The 19,041-nt window shown below is 49.6% G+C and overlaps 1 protein-coding gene across 3 annotated transcripts in view; it reads right to left on the reverse strand.

Annotated features, from left to right (window-relative positions):
• The window catches only part of MEI4 (meiotic double-stranded break formation protein 4), a 69,748-nt gene that overhangs the window by 25,999 nt on the left and 24,708 nt on the right, over nt 1-19,041 (reverse strand). For 2 of the 3 annotated variants that reach the window (XM_068165181.1, XM_068165180.1), the window contains exon 3: nt 12,192-12,323. The exons of the other annotated variant lie outside the window; for it this stretch is intronic. In XM_068165181.1, coding sequence (XP_068021282.1) covers nt 12,192-12,323 — 132 coding nt within the window. The remainder of the gene's footprint in view (nt 1-12,191; nt 12,324-19,041) is intronic. 3 annotated transcript variants of the gene reach the window in all.

Here is a 19,041-nt window from a genome sequence, read left to right on the forward strand (position 1 = left end):
AGCAGTGCTACAGGCTGGGACTCTGAGTGGCTGGAGATCAGCCAGGCAGAGAGGGAGCTGGGGGTAGTGGTTGACAGCAGCTGAACATGAGCCAGCAGGGTGCCCAGGTGGCAAATGGCATCCTAGTCTGCATCAGGAACAGTGTGGCCAGCAGGAGCAGGGAAGTCATTCTGCCCTGTGCTCAGCACTGCTTAGGCCACACCTTGAGTCCTGTGTCCAGTTCTGGACTCCTCAGTTTAAGAAAGATGTTGAGATGCTGGAAGGTGTCCAGAGAAGGGCAAGAAAGCTGGGGAGGGGTCTGGAGCACAGCCCTGTGAGGAGAGGCTGAGGGAGCTGGGGTTGCTTAGCCTGGAGAAGAGGAGGCTCAGGGGAGACCTTCTTGCTCTCTCCAACTCCCTGAAGGGAGGTTGTAGCCAGGTGGGGGTTGGTCTCTTCTGCCAGGCAACCATCACCAGAACAAGAGAACATCATCTTAAGCTGTGCCAGGAGAAGTTTAGGCTGGGTGTTAAAAAGAAATTCTTCCCATCAAGAGAGCTTGGCCATTGGGATGTGCTGCCCAGGGAGGTGGTGGAGTCACCATCACTGGAGGTGTTTAGGAAGAGCCTGGCTGAGGCACTTGGTGCCATGGTTGAGTTGATTAGATGGTGCTGGGTGAGAGGTTGGACTGGATGATCTCAAAGGTGTTTTCCAACCTGGTTCATTCTTCTATTCTATTCTATTCTATTCTATTCTATTCTATTCTATTCTACTTCTATTCTATTCTATTCTATTCTATTCTATTCTATTCTATTCTATTCTATTCTATTCTATTCTATTCTATTCTTCTCTACTCTACTCCTATTCTAATTCTATTCTATTCTACTCTACTCCTATTCTATTCTATTCTATTCTATTCTATTCTATTCTATTCTATTCTATTCTATTCTATTCTATTCTATTCTATTCTATTCTATTCTATTCTATTCTATTCTGTTCTGTTCTGTTCTGTTCTGTTCTGTTCTGTTCTGTCCTGTGATTCTAAGCAGAGCTTTCTTCTCCCCCGGAAAGATCTGGGCTCGAACACATGTAATGAAATCTCAAGCTCCCAGTTGACTTTGATACAGTTAATTAATTTTAGGATGGCATGGAGGAGTGGAGAAGTAAAACAAAAACTGATGATTCTGGCTAATCATTTCAGGGGCTGTAATTATTTCTCAGGCCCTCTTTGTAAGATGCCAATTTATTTGAAGCCTCACGTTTCGCTCTCTTGTGTTCCTGGCTACAACTGGCAGCTAATAAAACCCCCATCTATGTTTTATTTATTAACTGAGCAGCCTTACTCCATTTCACATTAATTGCTACTTATTTCCCTACAGCAATGAAGCCCTGTAGGTCTTGTAGGAATGTGTCAACTGCAGCTTGATGCCTGTAGCTGAAGTTGTTTCTCCAGGTGCAGTGCTATTTAAAATCAACCACTGAGGTTTCTACGGGGGGGGGGGGGAAATGATTAAAAGAAATAATTAATAGATTTGCCAAGGAAAGAAAAAGTTGTTAATTCAGTCAGACAATTGGTCATTGCTGCTCCTGCAGACCTTATATACCACAAGGGAAGGGAGGCTCTGCAGGGGGACTTGGAGAGATTGGATCCAGGGCCAACGTGAACTGAATGAGCTCCAACAAGGCTAAGTGCCAGGTTCTGCACTTGGGGTACAATAAACCCAAGCAAGGCTCCAGGCTTGGGGCAGTGTGGCTGGAAAGATGTCTGGCAGAAAGGGACCTGGGGGTGCTAAAGGACAGGTGAAGAGGAACCAGCAGTGTGCCCAGCTGGCCAAGAAAGCCAAAGGCATCCTGGCTGGGATGAGCAATGCTGTGTCCAGCAGCAGCAGGGAGGGGATTGTCCCCTGGGACTCAGCTCTGGGGAGGCCACACCTTGAGGATTGTGTTCAGTTTTGGGCAGCTCAATGCAAGAGAGATGTGGAGGTGCTGGAGCCAGGGCAGGAGGGCAAGGAAGCTGTGAAGGGCCTGGAGAATAAATCTGATGAAGAGAGACTGAAGGAGCTGGGGATGGTTAGTGTGAAAGGGAGGAGGCTGAGGGGAGACCTCATTGCTGTCTACAACTACCTGAAAGGAGGCTGTGGAGAGGCTGCTGCTGCTCTCTTCTCACAGGGAAATAGTGACAGAACAAGAGGGAATGGCCTCAAGCTGCCACTGGGTAGGTTTAGACTGGACATTAGGAAGAAATATTTCCCAGCCAGAGTGGTCAGAGATTAGAATGTGCTGCCCAGGGAGGTGGCTGGAGCCATGTTTATGTCGTATCATCTCCCATATTCACTGGGAGCCATCACTTCTGCACTCAGAAACCACCCTCACTCACCAATGTCTTCAGAACCACACTGATTAAGAAGAAAAGAAACAAAGGCCACTGTCTTTCTAACACTGCACTGCCTATTGAAAGAAAGAAATGGGCCTGAGATGTTTAAAGACAATACAACCAAGGCAAATTGAAGATCTTCTGGGGGGAGGAGTGGAGGTGGTGTTGCTAGAGTTAAGGTTAACACTGTGTGCTCTCTGCTCTTCTAACAACTTCTTCAACCTCGATTGTGGGGTGTCCCTGCCCATGGCAGGGCGGCTGGAACTAGATGATCCTTGAGCTCCCTTCCAACCCTAACACTTCCTGTAAGGCAGCAACAGTTCCAGTCATCCATATTCAGTATCCAATTGAAATGCCTGCTTTAAAGAGAGAAAAAAACAAACCTTAACAGTATCATAGTATCAGAGTATCAGTCAGGGTTGGAAGGGACCACAAAGATCATCTAGTTCAACCCCCCTGCCATGGGCAGGGACACCCCACACTACATCAGCCTGGCCAGAGCCTCAGCCAGCCTGGGTGCAAACACCTCCAGGGACAGGGCCCCAACCACCTCCCTGGACAACCCATTCCAGGGCTTCACCACTCTCATGGGGAAGAACTTCCTCCTCACCTCCAGCCTGAATCTCCCCACCTCCAGCTTCATTCCATTCCCCCTACTCCTATCACTCCCTGAGATCCTGAGCAGTCCCTCCCCAGCCTTCCTGTAGCCCCCTTCAGATACTGGAAGGCCACAATGAGGTCACCTGGGAGCCTTCTCTTCTCCAGACTGAACAGCCCCAACTCCTTCAGTCTGTCCTCACAGGAGAGCAGCTCCAGCCCTCTGCTCATTCTCCTGGCCCTCCTCTGGACACCTTCCAGCACCTCCAGATCCCTCTTGCAATAGGGGCTCCACAACTGGAGGCAGTACTCCAGGTGGGGTCTCCCCAGAGCTGAGCAGAGGGGGAGAATCACCTCCCTTGCCCTGCTGGCCACACTTCTCCTGCTGCAGCCCAGGATCTGGTTGGCTTTCTGGGCTGCAAGTGCACACTGAGAGCTCCTGGTGAGCTTCTCCTCCCCCAGCACCCCCAAGGCTCTCTCCTCAGGGCTGCTTTCCAGCCAGTCCCTGCCCAGCCTGCATTTGTGCCTGGGATTGCCTCCACCCAGATGCAGAACCCTGCCCTTGGTCTTGTTGAACCTCCTGAGGTTGGCTTGTGCCCACCTCTCCAGCCTGTCCAGGTCCCTCTGGATGGATCCCTTCCCTCCAGCCTGTCTGCTGTAGTAAGTCATCTGTGCCATTTTGTGATCTTTCCCATGCCAATCCATATTTTCTGTCCTCTTTCTCTTCAACAGTTTTAAATTGCAGCTTAAGATATTCAGGGGAGAAATTGAATGGAGATGATGAGAGGTTATCAGGAGCCACCCAAAAAATAAATAGTAAGGTATTGGAAACTGCTCCAACAGTTCAGCCTTATCCCTTCTTAACAGTGGTGGAATGGGGGAAGGATTTTTCCATTTCCCTGCCAAGCCCCAGAAGATGGAGTTGAGGGGAAGGAATTTTGCATTGCACTGCCAAGCCCCAGAAGATGGAGTTGAAATAAGCTGCACTAAACATAGAGGAGATGAAAAATACATAGCATGGTTGCCATGGCAAAGCTTTTCTTCGTTCTGCTGATAGGCAAAGTGTCTGGAAGGGCTCTTGCTGTTCCATGTGACCTTTGGTAGCCCATCGTTCTCAGCTCCCGTGGGACAGCTCCCCCCGGACACCTCGCTGCCACTCCTGCGAGCAGCACTTCTCCCGTTCAGCCAAAGGACCATTTGCTGCCTTGGCCCCAGGGCACTTCTTTTGTCAGCCAGAGGTGCTGCCGGATGGTTTGTGCTTCCTGATGGACTGTCCTGCCTGAGAAGTGAGGGCACAGGAAGCACAGCAGGGCACTTGTGACATGTCCTTGCTGGCAGTCTGAAAGAGACTTCGCTGTCACTTTTGCAGCTCAGAGGCTCACAGGATGTCAGGGGTTGGAAGGGACCCAAAGAGATCATCCAGACCAACCCTCCTGCCAGAGCAGGAGCAGAGAATCCAGCACAGGTCACACAGGAACACATCCAGACAGGCCCTGAAAGTCTGCAGAGAAGGAGACTCCACAACCCCTCTGGGCAGCCTGCTCCAGGGCTCTGGGACCCTCACAGTGAAGAAGTTCCCCCTCATGCTGAGGTGGAATCTCCTGTGCTGCAGTTTATATCCATTGCCCCTTGTCCTATCCCAGGGAGCAAGTGAGCAGAGGCTGTCCCCTCCCTCCTGATCCCCAGCCCTCAGATATTGATAAACATTTATTAAATCCCTTCTCAGTCTTCTCCAGACTAAACAGCCCCAGGTCCCTCAGCCTCTCCTCCCCAGGCAGTGCTCCAGCCCCTAATCATCCTTGTAGCCCTCTGCTATACCCTCTCCAGCAGATCCCAGTCCCTCTTGACCTGGGGAGCCCAAAACCGGAACAGGCTGCCAGGGAAAAGTCACCATCCCTGAAGATGGTCAAGAAATGTGTGGACAGGGCACACTAGGACATGGTTTAATAGCTATAGTGATGTTAGAATCATAGAATTGGACACAGTGCTCCAGGTGGGGTCTCAGCAGAGCGGAGCAGAGAGCGGGAATCACCTCACAGCCACATCCAGCCTGGCTGCAAACACCTCCCGGCAGGAGGCTTCCACCACCTCCCTGGGCAGCCTGTGCCAGGCTCTCACCACCCTCAGACTGATGCACTGGTTGTTTAAATTTAATTCCCCCCTCTCTCTCTCCCTCCTTCTGATCCATCCACTTTATTCTGTTAATAAACAGCCTTGAGTGCTGTTGATATTTTGGCCTCTTTTGTGCCTCTGATTTCATTACAGGGGAAGGTTCAAAAGAACTTAGTCTCTTACCCACTCTGGACCAAGACAGAACCACCCCACCCCACACTACATCAGCCTGGCCAGAGCCTCAGCCAGCCTGGGCTTAAACACCTCCAGGGACAGGGCCCCAACCACCTCCCTGGACAACCCATTCCAGGGCTTCACCACTCTCATGGGGAAGAACTTCCTCCTCACCTCCAGCCTCAATCTCCCCACCTCCAGCTTAAATCCATTCCCCCTAGTCCTATCACTACCTGAGAGCCTGAGAAGTCCCTCCCCAGCCCTCTTGTAGGGCCCCTTCAGATCCTGGAAAGCCACAATTAGGTCTCCTCAGAGCCTTCTCTTCTGCAGACTGCACAACCCCAACTCCCTCAGTCTGTCCTCATAGCAGAGCAGCTCCAACCCTCTGCTCATCCTCATGGCCCTTCTCTGGACACCTTCCAGCACCTCCAGAGCCTTCCTGTGATAGAGGCTCCAGCACTGGCCACAGTGCTCCAGGTGGGGTCTCAGCAGAGTGGAGCAGAGGGGGAGAATCCCCTCCCTGGCCCTGCTGGCTCAGCTTAGCATTTGCAAGAAATTCCCAAGTGAAAGCAATCTCTGTGACACAAACCACTGCTAATTTGCCTGACGTGCAGTGCAGGGGAAATGTGTGCTGTGAAAGCTGTTCCTTTTGTCTTGTTAACTTCAGAGACAAAAGGATTCTTCCCACATGTTCTACCTGAAAATTCATTCTGTTCTCAGCAGGTGGTACAATAACATCCTTCAACCAGCCAGCCTTTGCCTGCCTGAAGTGCAACTCACTCCTCTAATTTTGCTACCCCTTTTGGAACTACCCAAATGGAATCACACCCCATTTACTTCTGAGAGGGAAAAACCTGCTGAACATCCAGAATTACCTCCTTTTTTTATGAGAAACTTTTCACTCTTAAAAGCTCCTTTGTCCTCTCTAGCCTCAGACTGCTGGGGCTACCATCTCCTGGCTACCGTGGAGCCAAGAGTCTCTAAAAGACTGGCACCCAGGGCTGACAGACAAAGGGAAGGTAACTGTGACAGGTTTTAGATGACTGGAAGGATGTTGGTGTGATAATTAGAACCACAGAAGAGACCTCCAAGATCACCCAGTCCAACCTATCACTCAGTCCTATCCAATCAACTAGAATATGGCATGAGGTGCCTCATCCAGGCTCTTCTTCTTAAACACTTCCAAGGATGGTGACCCCACCAGCTCCCTGGGCAGCACATCCCAATGGCCAATCTCCCTGGCTGGGAAGAACTTCTTCCTCACATCCAGCCTAAACCTCCCCTGGCACAGCTTGAGACTGTGTCCTCTTGTTCTGGTTCTGGTTGCCTGGGAGAAGAGACCAACCCCCACTTGGCTACAACCTCCCTTCAGGGAGTTGGAGAGAGCAAGAAGGTCTCTGAGCCTCCTGTTTTTCCTTACCTCCATGGAAATAGAATAGAATAGAATAGAATAGAATAGAATAGAATAGAATAGAATAGAATAGAATAGAATAGAATAGAATGGAATGGAATAGAGTAGAATAGAATAGAATAGAATGTAGAATATAGAATATAGAATATAGAATATAGAATATAGAATTAACCAGGTTGGAAAAGACCTCAGAGATCATCAAGTCCAACCTATCACCCAACACCATCTCATCAACTTAACCATGACACCAAGTGCCTCAGCCAGGCTCTTCCTAAACACCTCCAGAGATGGTGACTCCACCACCTCCCTGGGCAGCACATCCCAATGGCCAATCTCTCTTCCTGGGAAGAATTTCTTCCTCACATCCAGCCTAAACCTCCCCTGGCACAGCTTGAGACTGTGTCCTCTTGTTCTGGTGCTGGGTGCCTGGCAGAAGAGACCAACCCCCACCTGGCTACAACCTCCCTTCAGGCAGTTGGAGAGAGCAAGAAGGTCTCCCCTGAGCCTCCTCTTCTCCAGGCTAAGCAACCCCAGCTCCCTCAGCCTCTCCTCACAGGGCTGTGCTCCAGACCCCTCCCCAGCTTTGTTGTCCTTGTGGACTCAGGAAACTTCATAATCAGTGCCTACCTCAAACTCTAAATCCCAGATTCCTTAGCTCTCAGCATGACAAGCCTAAATCTAGCTCTGTGGTATCTCCTGCAAGCAGGTTCAGCTTTAGCTCATCACATTCCATCTCCTGAAATTAAATCTTTATCAGGAATCCAGACACCAGTCCTGAAATCTGTTTTCCCCCTCTGGGCACAGCATGAAGAGTTTGCTGCCTTGCCAGATGAAGTCAGGTAGGGTGATGTCACCCAACATACAGACTACATTTAAGATGAGCTTTGGAATTTGAGGCCTTGAGCAACCAAGTCTAGTCAAGTCTAACCAAGTCTAGTCATAGTATCATAGTATCATAGTATCAGTCAGGGTTGGAAGGGACCACAAGGATCAGCTAGTTCCAACCCCCCTGCCATGGCCAGGGACACCCCACACTACATCAGCCTGGCCAGAGCCTCAGCCAGCCTGGGCTTAAACACCTCCAGGGACAGGGCCCCAACCACCTCCCTGGACAACCCATTCCAGGGCTTCACCACTCTCATGGGGAAGAACTTCCTCCTCCCCTCCAGCCTCAATCTCCTCACCTCCAGCTTCATTCCATTCCCCCTACTCCTATCACTGCCTGAGATCCTGAGCAGTCCCTCCCCAGCCTTCCTTCAGATCCTGGAAGGCCACAATGAGGTCACCTCGGAGCCTTCTCTTCTCCAGACTGAACAGCCCCAACTCCTTCAGTCTGTCCTCACAGGAGTCAAGCCTAACCAAGTCTAGTGAAGTCCAACCAAGTCTAAAGGTCATCCAGTCCAACCCCTCTGCAGTCAGCAGGGACATCCCCAACTAGATCAGGCTGCTCAGAGCCCTGTCCAGCCTTACCTTGAATATCTCCAGGGATGGGGCCTCCCTGGGCAACCTGTTCTAATCTTCTACCACCCTCATGGTAAAGAGCCTGTTCCTAAGATCCAAGCTAAATCTGCTCTTCTCTACTTTGAAGCCACTATCCCTTGCCCTGTCCCTGCAGGCCTTTGCAGACAGTCTCTCTCCATCCTGCTTGCAGCCCCCTTCAGGTACTGGCAGGCTGCTATGAGGTCTCCCCAGAGCCTCCTCTTTTCCAGGCTGAACACCCCCAGCTCCCTCAGCCTGTTACCTCTGTTACCTTGCCTGTAAATGGAACTTTTAAGAGCACATATGGCATATTCCTATTCACACAGGCAAATCCAATGTCCAAAAGCATTAAGGAAATGGTTGCTTGATTTTCCACATCATTCTGCTTTGCAAGTCATTGTCAGGAAGCAAGAATGCTCCAAGAAGAAAGGAGGTTAAGAGGAGCATTAAAACTATCTGGAGACAGATAAAGCAACAATCAAATGGTCTTCTCTAGTCTAGACTAGTGTGTGCACCACATATGCCACAAAACATCCTGCTTTTAAGCATGCACAAACATCAGCTGAGCTATAAAGAAAGCAGTAGGGAAAGGACAGAATTACCACTGAGAGCAAGGAAGCAAAAGCAGCAGCAGCCCCAGAGGAGCTCTCGTTGCACTGTAAAAACTATACCAAGAATTGTCTTAAAGATTGAGGATAGAAATAATTTTACTGCCAAAGGAAGCAAAAGAAAGAGGCTCTCACTGAATTGGAGAGGAATACAGAAATTGTGTTTAAAAATACACAGGAAAATCACAGAATTGTCAGGGTTGGAAGGGACCTGGCCTGCATTAGGAACAATGTGGCCAGCAGGAGCAGGGAAGTCATTCTGCCCCTGTACACTGCACTGGTTAGGCCACACCTTGAGTCCTGTGTCCAGTTCTGGGCCCCTCAGTTTAAGAAGGACATTGAGAGACTTGAAGGTGTCCAGAGAAGGGCAACGAGGCTGGGGAGAGGCCTTGAGCACAGCCCTGTGAGGAGAGGCTGAGGGAGCTGGGGTTGCTTAGCCTGGAGAAGAGGAGGCTCAGGGGTGACCTCATTGCCCTCTACAACTACCTGAAGGGAGGTTGTAGCCAGGTGGGGGTTGGTCTCTTCTCCCAGGCAACCAGCACCAGAACAAGAGGACACAGTCTCAAGCTGTGCCAGGGGAGGTTTAGAGGTGAGGAGAAAGTTCTTCAGGAGCAAGTCGTTCATCATTGGAATGTGCTGCCCAGGGAGGTGGTGGAGTCCCCATCCCTGGAGGCGTTCAAGAGGGGATTGGATGTGGCACTTGGTGCCATGGTCTAGTCACGAGGTCTGTGGTGACAGGTTGGACTTGATGATCCTCGAGGTCTCTTCCAACCTTAGTTATACTGTGATACTGTGACCTCAAGGAGCAGCCAGTTCCATCGCCCCCTGCCATGGGCAGGGACACCTCACATTACAGCAGGCTGCTCACAGCCTGGCTGCAAACACCTCCAGGCAGGAGGCTTCCACCACCTCCCTGGGCAACCTGTGCCAGGCTCTCACCACCCTCATGGGGAACAACTTCTTCCTAACATCCAATCTCAATCTCCCTATTTCTACTTTTGCTCCATCCCCCCCAGTCCTATCACTCCCTGACTCCCTCAAAAGTCCCTCCCCAGCTTTCTTGTAGCCCCCTGCAGATCCTGGAAGGCCATAATAAGGTCTCCTTGGATCCTTCTGTTCTCCAGAGGTTTTTTATATCTGGCTTAGGCTTTTTGTTTGTTTGGGTTTCTTTTGTGGGGGGTTTGGGGTTTGTTTCTTTTTACTTTGGGGAGCTGTTTGTTTGGGGTTCTGGTTTTGATTTTTATTAGTTTTGGGTAGGGGTTTGTTTGGGGTTTCTGTTTGGGGGGATTTTGTTTGGGAGTTCTCTTTGGAGGTTTTGTTTGGGATTTTTCTCTGGGGATTTTGTTTGTCTGGAGGTTTTGTTTGGGGGTTTTCTTTGTCTGGAGGTTTTGTTTGGGGGTTTTCTTTGTCTGGAGGTTTTGTTTGGGGTTTTTGTTTGTCTGGAAGTTTTGTTTGGGGTTCTGTTTGTCTGGAAGTTTTGTTTGGGGTTCTGTTTGTCTGGGGGTTTTGTTTGGGGGTTTTGTCTGTCTGGAGGATTTGCTTGGGGGTTTTGTTTGTCTGGAGGTTTTGTTTGGGGGTTTTGTTGTCTGGGGGTCTAGTTTGGGGGGGTTATTTGGGAGGTGTGTTTGTCTAGGGGATTTGTTTGGGGTTTTAGTTTGTCTGGGGGTTTTGTTTGGGAGGTTATATTAGTCTGGGGCTTCTGTCTGGGGGTTTTGTTTGGGGGTTGTGTTAGTTTGGGGGGTTTGGGGTTTCTGTTTGTCTGGGGGTTTTGCTTGTCTGGAGGTTTTGTTTGGGGTTTTGTTTGTCTGGGTGTCTTGTTTGGGGGGTTTATTTGGGAGGTGTGTTTGTCTAGGGGGTTTGTTTGGGGTTTCTGTTTGTGTAGGGGTTTTGTTTGGAGGTTTTATTAGTCTGGGGCTTTTGTCTGGGGGTTTTGTTTGTCTGGGGGTCTTGTTTGGGGGGTTTATTTGGGAGGTGTGCTTGTCTAGGGGTTTTGTTTGGGGGTTTGGCTTGTCTGGGGGCTTTGTTTGGAGGTTTTGGTTAGTTTAAGGGTTTTGTTTGGAGGTTTTATTAGTCTGGGCCTTTTCTCTGGGGGTTTTCTTTGGGGGGGTTTGTTTGGAGTCTTTGTGTGGGGGTTTTGTTTTGTCTGGGGACTTTCTTTGGGGGTTTTTGTTTGTTTAAGGTTTTTCTTTGGGACTTTTTATTTGTGTGGGTTTTGTTTAAGGGCATTTTTGCTGTTGTTGCTGTTGGTTGGTTGGTTGTTTCTTTTCAAAGCCTAGATTTTGAGCACACTTTGAAATAGGAATAGGGACTGCTACTCATTTACCTGTTGAGGCATGATACATTCCTGATTTTCCATAATTAAGCACTTTTCACCCTCCAGGATCACAGCTCCATGGCTGAGACGATTCATCAATATTAAGAGTAATAATTCCCTGCTTGACAGCAATACAGAATTCTCCTCCTGCAATCAATATTTGCTGCTTCTATTCCCAAACACATCTGAGCTTTTCTGATTACATGTCATCCTCGATTTGGCCAAGCACAGAAGTGCAGCCCAAACCCTGTCACCTTTCAGCTCTGGAAGGATTCACCTAAACTCCTTTCTCCTTAGCACTATCATTCTCTGGCAGCCTGAGAGGGAAGACAGAAACTGCATCAACCATTTGTCATCTCCCAGCCCTGTCTGACACCTATGCATCTTAGCACCTCATCTGCAATGGGAGATGACATCTGGGTCAGGGCAATCCCAAGGACTGATATGGGCTGGGCAGGGACTGGCTTGAGAGCAGCCCAGAAGAAAAGGACTTGGAGGTGCTGGGGGATGAGAAGCTCAGCATGAGCCAGCAGTGAGCACTTGCAGCCCAGAGAGCCAACCAGGGCCTGGGCTGCAGCAAGAGAAGCGTGGCCAGCAGGTCAATGGAGGTGATTCTCCCCCTCTGCTCCACTCTGGTGAGACCCCACCTGGAGCACTGTGTCCAGTTCTGGAGCCCTTATTACAGGAAGGATCTGGAGGTGCTGGAAGGTGTCCAGAGAAGGGCCACGAGGATGAGCAGAGGGCTGGAGCTGCTCTGCTCTGAGGACAGACTGAGGGAGTTGGGGCTGTTCAGTCTGGAGGAGAGAAGGCTCTGAGGAGACCTTATTGTGGCCTTCCAGTATCTGAAGGGGGCTCCAAGAAAGCAGGGGAGGGACCTTTGAGGGTGTCAGGGAGTGATAGGAGTGAGGGGAATGGAGCAAATCTAGAAGTGGGTAGATTCAGATTGGATGGGTTGTTGTGGCCAATATGTAGAACCCAGCACTTAGATGTGTTCAATCTCATGCCCTTGGACTCTGCCCTTCTGTCCAGCCTGGCAAGGTTCCTCTACTCTATAGAATGATCCATTTGTATTTTATAGACCAGACACAGACAAAACAACCTCCAGCAACACTCTTCAGCCCTCTGAAAGGAAAAAGCTGACAGTACCTGGTGAGCTTGCAGCAGCTGCTCAGCAACCTGACGAACTTCTGGCAGCAGAAGAGATATCAAGGATTTCCTTAGGATGTTGTTCCTTGCCAGCAAAACCAGGGTGTGTGATATAGCATGCAGTGCCTGAAACTAAGGAGAAATAACCTTTCAAAATACACCTCTTTTTTTATACACACACCCCCTGCCCCCTGGGGAGGTGGTGGAGTCACCATCATTGGAGGTGTTCAGGGGGAGACTTGATGGGGTGCTTGGTGCCATGGGTTAGCTGTTTGGGTGGGTTGGATTGGTTGATGGGTTGGATGCAATGATCTTGAAGGTCTCTTCCAACCTGGTATAGTCTATATTCCATATTCTATAATAACCTTAAGTAGAAATGGGATTTGCATATTAAAACTTTAAAGAACACACAAAAATAGTCAGGTTCCAAACTTTTGCAGAGTTCCCAACCCTATGAACTACACACAAGAGATCTGTAAGAAACCCACATCCATCACACAGAAACTTTCCCTTCTCAGAAGATGAGCACTAGAAGAAGCTCTCAGATGAACAAACACCTCCAAAAGTACCTCTGCTATGAAGACATCTTCATTGATGATCTGGATGAGGGGGTTGAGTCAGTCATCAGCAAGTTTGCAGATGACACCAAGTTAGGAGCAATGTTGGTCAGTTAGAGGGTAAAAGGGCTCTGCAGAGGGACCTCAACAGACTGGACAGAAGGGCAGAGTCCAACAGGATGGCATTCAGCAAGTCCAAGTGCCAGGGGCTGCACTTTGGCCACAACAACCCCATGCAGAGCTACAGGCTGGGGTCAGAGTGGCTGAGAGCTACCAAATAGAGAGGGACCTGGGGGTGCTGATTGACAGCTGCCTAAACATGAGCCAGCAGTGTGCTCAGGTGGCCAAGACAGCCAGTGGCATCCTGGCCTGCATTAGGAACAGTGTGGCCAGCAGGAGCAGGGAGGTCATTGTGCCCTGTGCTCAGCATTGGTTAGGCCACACCTTGAGTCCTGTGTCCATTTCTGGGCCCCTCAGGTTAAGAAGGACATTGAGATACTTGAATGTGTCCAGAGAAGGGCAACAAGGCTGGGGAGAGGCCTTGAGCAAAGCCCTGTGAGGAGCAGCTGAGGGAGCTGGGGTTGCTTAGCCTGGAGAAGAGGAGGCTCAGGGGTGACCTTCTTGCTCTCTACAACTACCTGAAGGGAGGTTGTAGGCAGGTGGGGGTTGGTGTCTTCTCCCAGGCAACCAGCACCAGAACAAGAGGACACAGTCTCAAGCTGCCACAGGGGATGTTTAGGCTGGAGGTGAGGAGAAAGTTCTTCACTGAGCGAGTCATTGGCCATTGGAATGTGCTGCTCAGGGAGGTGGTGGAGTCACCATCCCCGGAGGTGTTCAAGAGGGGATTGGATGTGGCACTTGGTGCCATGGTCTAGTCATGAGGTCTGTGGTGACAGGTTGGACTCGATGATCCTCGAGGTCTCTTCCAACCTTGGTGATACTGTGATACTGTGATACTGTGACAACTGAGGGAGTTGGGGCAAATCAGTCTTGGGAAGAGAAGGCTCCCAGGAGGCCTAATTGTGGCCTTCCAGTATCTGAAAGGGGCTACAAGAAAGCTAGGGAGGGACTTCTGAGGGTGTCAGGGAGTGATAGGACAGGGGGGGAATGGAGCAAAACTAGAAATGGGTAGATTGAGATTGGATGATAGGAAGAAGTTGTTCCCCATGAGGGTGGGGAGAGACTGGCACAGGTTGCCCAGGGAGGTGGTGGAAGCCTCATCCCTGGAGGTGCTTGCAGCCAGGCTGGATGTGGCTGTGAGCAGCCTGCTGTGGTGTGAGGTGTCCCTGCCCATGGCAGGGGGCTGGAACTGGCTGAGCCCTGAGGTCCCTTCCAGCCCTGACAATTTTCTGATTCTATGTAAAATGTAATTTTCCCCAAGACTGAAAAACACCCCAAATTACCCTAAGCCACCACTTCTAAAAGCAAAGAGAATTTTCCTGTGCAAAGCTGCATCATCCTTACAGAATAACAGCCCCACACCTCCATCTGGAAGTGCCCAGGATGGAAGCAACGAGCTGGGGTATGCAGTGATGTGATGGAGCTAAGGTGATCATGCCATTCTTTGGAATAAACACCTACTTTGGTACCCCTAAGAGCAAAACAAAAGCACAGCAATTTGAGGCCCTTTTGTGTAATAGCATGACTGGAACAGGAGAAAACAAGGCCCAGATGGAATTCAAATGTTTTTACAGGGGCATGGTAAGTGCAGAACCGAGGGATGGGCTTTGATGTTGCTGTTCCACAAGGTCTCAGCTGTAAACACCATGGAGATGCCCCAAAACAAAAGGCAAAATGACACTGCTCATGTAATGCTGCTGAAAATTAAGAGAGCTTTGTCAGAATGCATTCACTGGAGAGACCCTGGGAGCAGAGGAAAGAAGCAAACAGCTTTTGATATGTATTTCCTACCACAATCAACAGCCCCAAGAACTCCTTGTACCTTTGCATTATAAACCCCCCACAGATTTAATGTGTGTATCAAGAGAACAGCAAAGGCCTGTGCCATCCCTTTTCTCCTCTTCCTAGGAGAAAGAAGCTGTAATATTAGTTAGGACAAACAGAAATGATCTGAATGCTAGTTAATTACTTGGACAACACCAGGCACTCCCACCTGCAGCACTGCATCCAGTTCTGCAGCCTCTATTACAGGAAGGATTTGGAGGTGCTGGAAGGTGTCCAGAGAAGGGCCACGAGGATGAGCAGAGGGCTGGAGCTGCTCTGCTGTGAGGATAGACTGAGGGAGTTGGGGCTGTTCAGCCTGGAGAAGAGAAGGCTCTGAGGAGACCTAATTGTGGCCATCCAGTATCTGAAGGGGGCTCCAAGAAAGCTGGGGAGGGACTTTTGAGGGTCTCAGGGAGCAATAGGACTGGGGGGAATGGAGTAAACCTAGAAATGGGTAGATTCAGATTGGATGTGAGGAAGAAGTTGTTCCCCATGAGGGTGGTGAGAGCCTGGCACAGGTTGCCCAGGGAGGTGGTGGAAGCCTCCTGCCTGGAGGTGTTTGCAGCCAGGCTGGATGTGGCTGTGAGCAACCTGCTGTAGTGTGAGGTGTCCCTGCCCATAGTGGGTAGGAACTGGATGCTCCTTGAAGGTCCTTCCAACCCTGACAATTCTGTGATTTGCTTCCTGAGGTCTTGGGTGACAGGTTGGACTTGATGATCCTTGAGGTCTTTTCCAACCTTATTGATTCTATTCTATTCTATTCTATTCTATTCTATTCTATTCTATTCTATTCTATTCTATTCTATTCTATTCTATTCTATTCTATTCTATTCTATTCTATTCTATTCTATTCTATTCTATCCCATCCCATCCCATCCCATCCCATCCCATCCCATCCCATCCCATCCCAATAAGAAAAATCAGCATCCACACTTGGATGTGAACCTTGAGGAACCTTCCAACCCTAATACTTCTGTAATTCTAATTACAGACAGGTTGGAAACCACCAAGGAAAGATTTGACCCAAGGGTAGAAAAAAAAGTTCTCCTAACTTCATCCTGACATTTTTCAGTAACTGTAGATACAGAATACAGAATTAACCAGGTTGGAAAAGGACTCAGAGATCATCAAGCCCAACCTATCACCCAACACCATCCAATCAACTTAACCATGACACCAAGTGCCTCAGCCAGGCTCTTCTTAAACACTTCCAGGGATGGTGACTCCACCACCTCCCTGGGCAGCACATCCCAATGGCCAATCTCTCTTCCTGGGAAGATCTTTCTCCTCACCTCCAGACTAAACTTCCCCTGGCACAGCTTGAGACTGTGTCCTCTTGTTCTGGTGCTGCTTGCCTGGGAGAAGAGACCAACCTCCACCTGGCTACCACCTCCCTTCAGGGAGTTGGAGAGAGCAAGAAGGTCTCCCCTGAGCCTCCTCTTCTCCAGGCTAAGCAACCCCAGCTCCCTCAGCCTCTCCTCCCAGGGCTGTGCTCCAGACCCCTCCCCAGCTTTGTTGCCCTTCTCTGGACACATTCAAGTATCTCAGCGTCTTTCTTGAATTGAAGGAGCCCAGCACTGGACACAGGATTCCAGGTGTAGCCTAACCAGTGCTGAGCACAGGGCATGATGTATATCAGCTGAGGCTGGCTGAGGAGGGAAAGTGGATGAAAATCTAAGAGGCAGACCAAATTTTGCTTCATGCTGTCTAGCTGCTCCTGTGATCTACTTCACAGAAGTAAATGAGAGTCAGTCACTTTAGTGATTGCTTTTAAAGTGTACTGATTTACAAGACAAAGGCTTTTGATTACCATTTGGCTCAAACAGCTCTCTACTTGGGACAACAGATTGCTGAGAACATTGAATGCAACAATCAAGAGATTCAAACATTGACTCTTACTAGACCGCAAAATCCTTGCAATACAGTTGCAGGGACCTGGGGGTGCTGGCTGACAGCAGCTGAACATGAGCCAGCAGTGTGCCCAGGTGGCCAAGAAGGCCAATGGCATCCTGGCCTGCATCAGGAATAGTGTGGCCAGCAGGAGCAGGGAAGTCATTGTGCCCTGTGCTCAGCACTGGTTAGGCCACACCTTGAGTCCTGTGTCCAGTTCTGGGCTCCTGAGTTCAGGAAAGATGTTGAGATGCTGGGATGTGTCCACAGAAGGGCAACAAAGCTGGGGAGGGGTCTGGAGCACAGCCCTGTGAGGAGAGGCTGAGGGAGCTGGGGTTGCTTAGCCTGGAGAAGAGGCAGCTCTGGGGAGAGTATTCCATAGTGTTTGGAATTAGCCTCAGAAATCACATCCCTGTAATAGCAGTTAAGAAGCTTCATACAGGTCAACCAGCACCCCCAGGTCCCTTTCTGCCTGGCTGCTCTCAGCCACTCTGACCCCAGCCTTAATGTATTTGAATAGAATAGAATAGAATAGAATAGAATAGAATAGAATAGAATAGAATAGAATAGAATAGAATAGACCAGGTTGGAAGAGACCTTCAGGATCATCGTGTCCAACCTATCATCCAACACCACCTAAACAACTAACCCATGGCACCAAGCACCCTGTCAAGTCTCCTCCTGAACACCTCCAGTGACGGCGACTCCACCACCTCCCCAGGCAGCCCATTCCAATGGGCAATCACTCTCTCTGTGTAAAACTTCCTCCTAACAGCCAACCTAAACCTCCCCTGGTACAGCCTGAGACTGTCCTCTTGGTCTGTGCTGGTTGCCTGGCAGAAGAGACCAAAATCTGCCAGGCTACAACCTCCCTTCAGGTAGTTGCAGAGAGCAAGAAGGTCTCCCCTGAGTCTCCTCTTCTCCAGGCTCAGCAACCTCAGCCTCTCCTCACAGGGCTGTGCTCCAGACCCCTCCCCAGCTTTGTTGCCCTTCTCTGGACACATTCAAGTATCACAATGTCCTTCATAAATTGAGGAGCCCAGAACTGGACACAGGACTCGAGATGTGGCCTAACCAGTGCTGAGCACAGGGTAGAATGACCTCCCTGCTCCTGCTGGCCACACTCTTCCTGATCCAAGCCACCTGGGCTAGCTCATGTTCAGCTGCTGTCAACCAGAATCTTAGAATGGAATGGAATGGAATGGAATGGAATGGAATGGAATGGAATGGAATGGAATGGAATGGAATGGAATGGAATGGAATAGAATAGAATAGAATAGAATAGAATAGAATAGAATAGAATAGAATAGAATAGAATAGAATAGACCAGACCAGGTTGGAAGAGACCTTCAAGATCATTGTGTCCAACCTATCATCCAACACCATCTGATCAGCTCAACCATGCAACCCAGCACCCTATCAAGACTCCAGTATCTTCCATCAGTGTTTCAGAATTAGAACCATCTCCAGCAATTGGTTTCAACAGTTCCAGCAAGCAACATTCTGCTGCTGTTTTTCCTTCCTCTCCATCTAATGCAGAGAGAATTTTGCTTTCTTTTCAGTTCTCAAGGTTTAAGTTGTTTAATTTGCTCTGCACAACGTTGGGATTGCCCTTGAAGGTGAGCTGCTGAGTGCAATCCACAGCCACTTTCTGCCTTTGTTCACCTTTTGAAGGTGTTTCTCACAGCCCTTTTGTCCTCCTTGACAGCTCCTGACAGCTTTATAGATGAGGATGACAACGGGAAAGTTGTGTCAGTTCCAGAGCTTCATCAGTGGCTGCCTGTGCAAACGCTTTTTGACAGGCAGGAAGGTTACACACAACAAAATTCCTCCTCAGTTTTTATACTGGAGGGATTGAAGCATCCTCCTGGAACAAAAAACTCACACAGTTTGCCACTCCTCCCCCATGACAGCCTGGTAATTAAGAGTAATTTCATTTTAAGCCTAGAATCTTCCTCTCTCAATCAGCACTGGAATAAACAGTTGTGATGAAACTGAGGCATAAAGTATCCCTGGGAGCTATCTGGTACAGAGCACATGGAGAATCATGGAATCACAGAAGTGTCAGAGTTGGAAGGGACCTCAAGGAGCAGCCAGTTCCAAGCCCCCTGCCATGGCCAGCGACACCTCACACTACAGCAGGTTGCTCACAGCCACATCCAGCCTGGCTGCAAAACCCATCACTGGAGGTGTTTAGAAGGAGACTTGATGGGGTGCTTGGTGCCATGGGTTCGTTGATCAGATGGTGTTGGATGATTGGTTGGAGTCGATGATCGTGAAGGTCTCTTCCAATCTGGTCCCCTCCCCTCCCCTCCCCTCTCCTCTCCTCTCCTCGAGTCTCCTCGAGTCTCCTCTCCTCGAGTCTCCTCTCCAGAAAGGGGAAAAAGAGCTGAGCAGTGCTTGCTCAGGAGAAAGGGGGAAAAGATCTGAGCAATGCCTGCTCAGGAGACAGAGGAAAA

Source organism: Melanerpes formicivorus, unplaced genomic scaffold, assembly GCF_026170545.1.
Source record: "Melanerpes formicivorus ecotype bairdi unplaced genomic scaffold, bMelFor1.0.p_v2 SCAF_85, whole genome shotgun sequence".
NCBI lineage: Eukaryota > Metazoa > Chordata > Aves > Piciformes > Picidae > Melanerpes > Melanerpes formicivorus.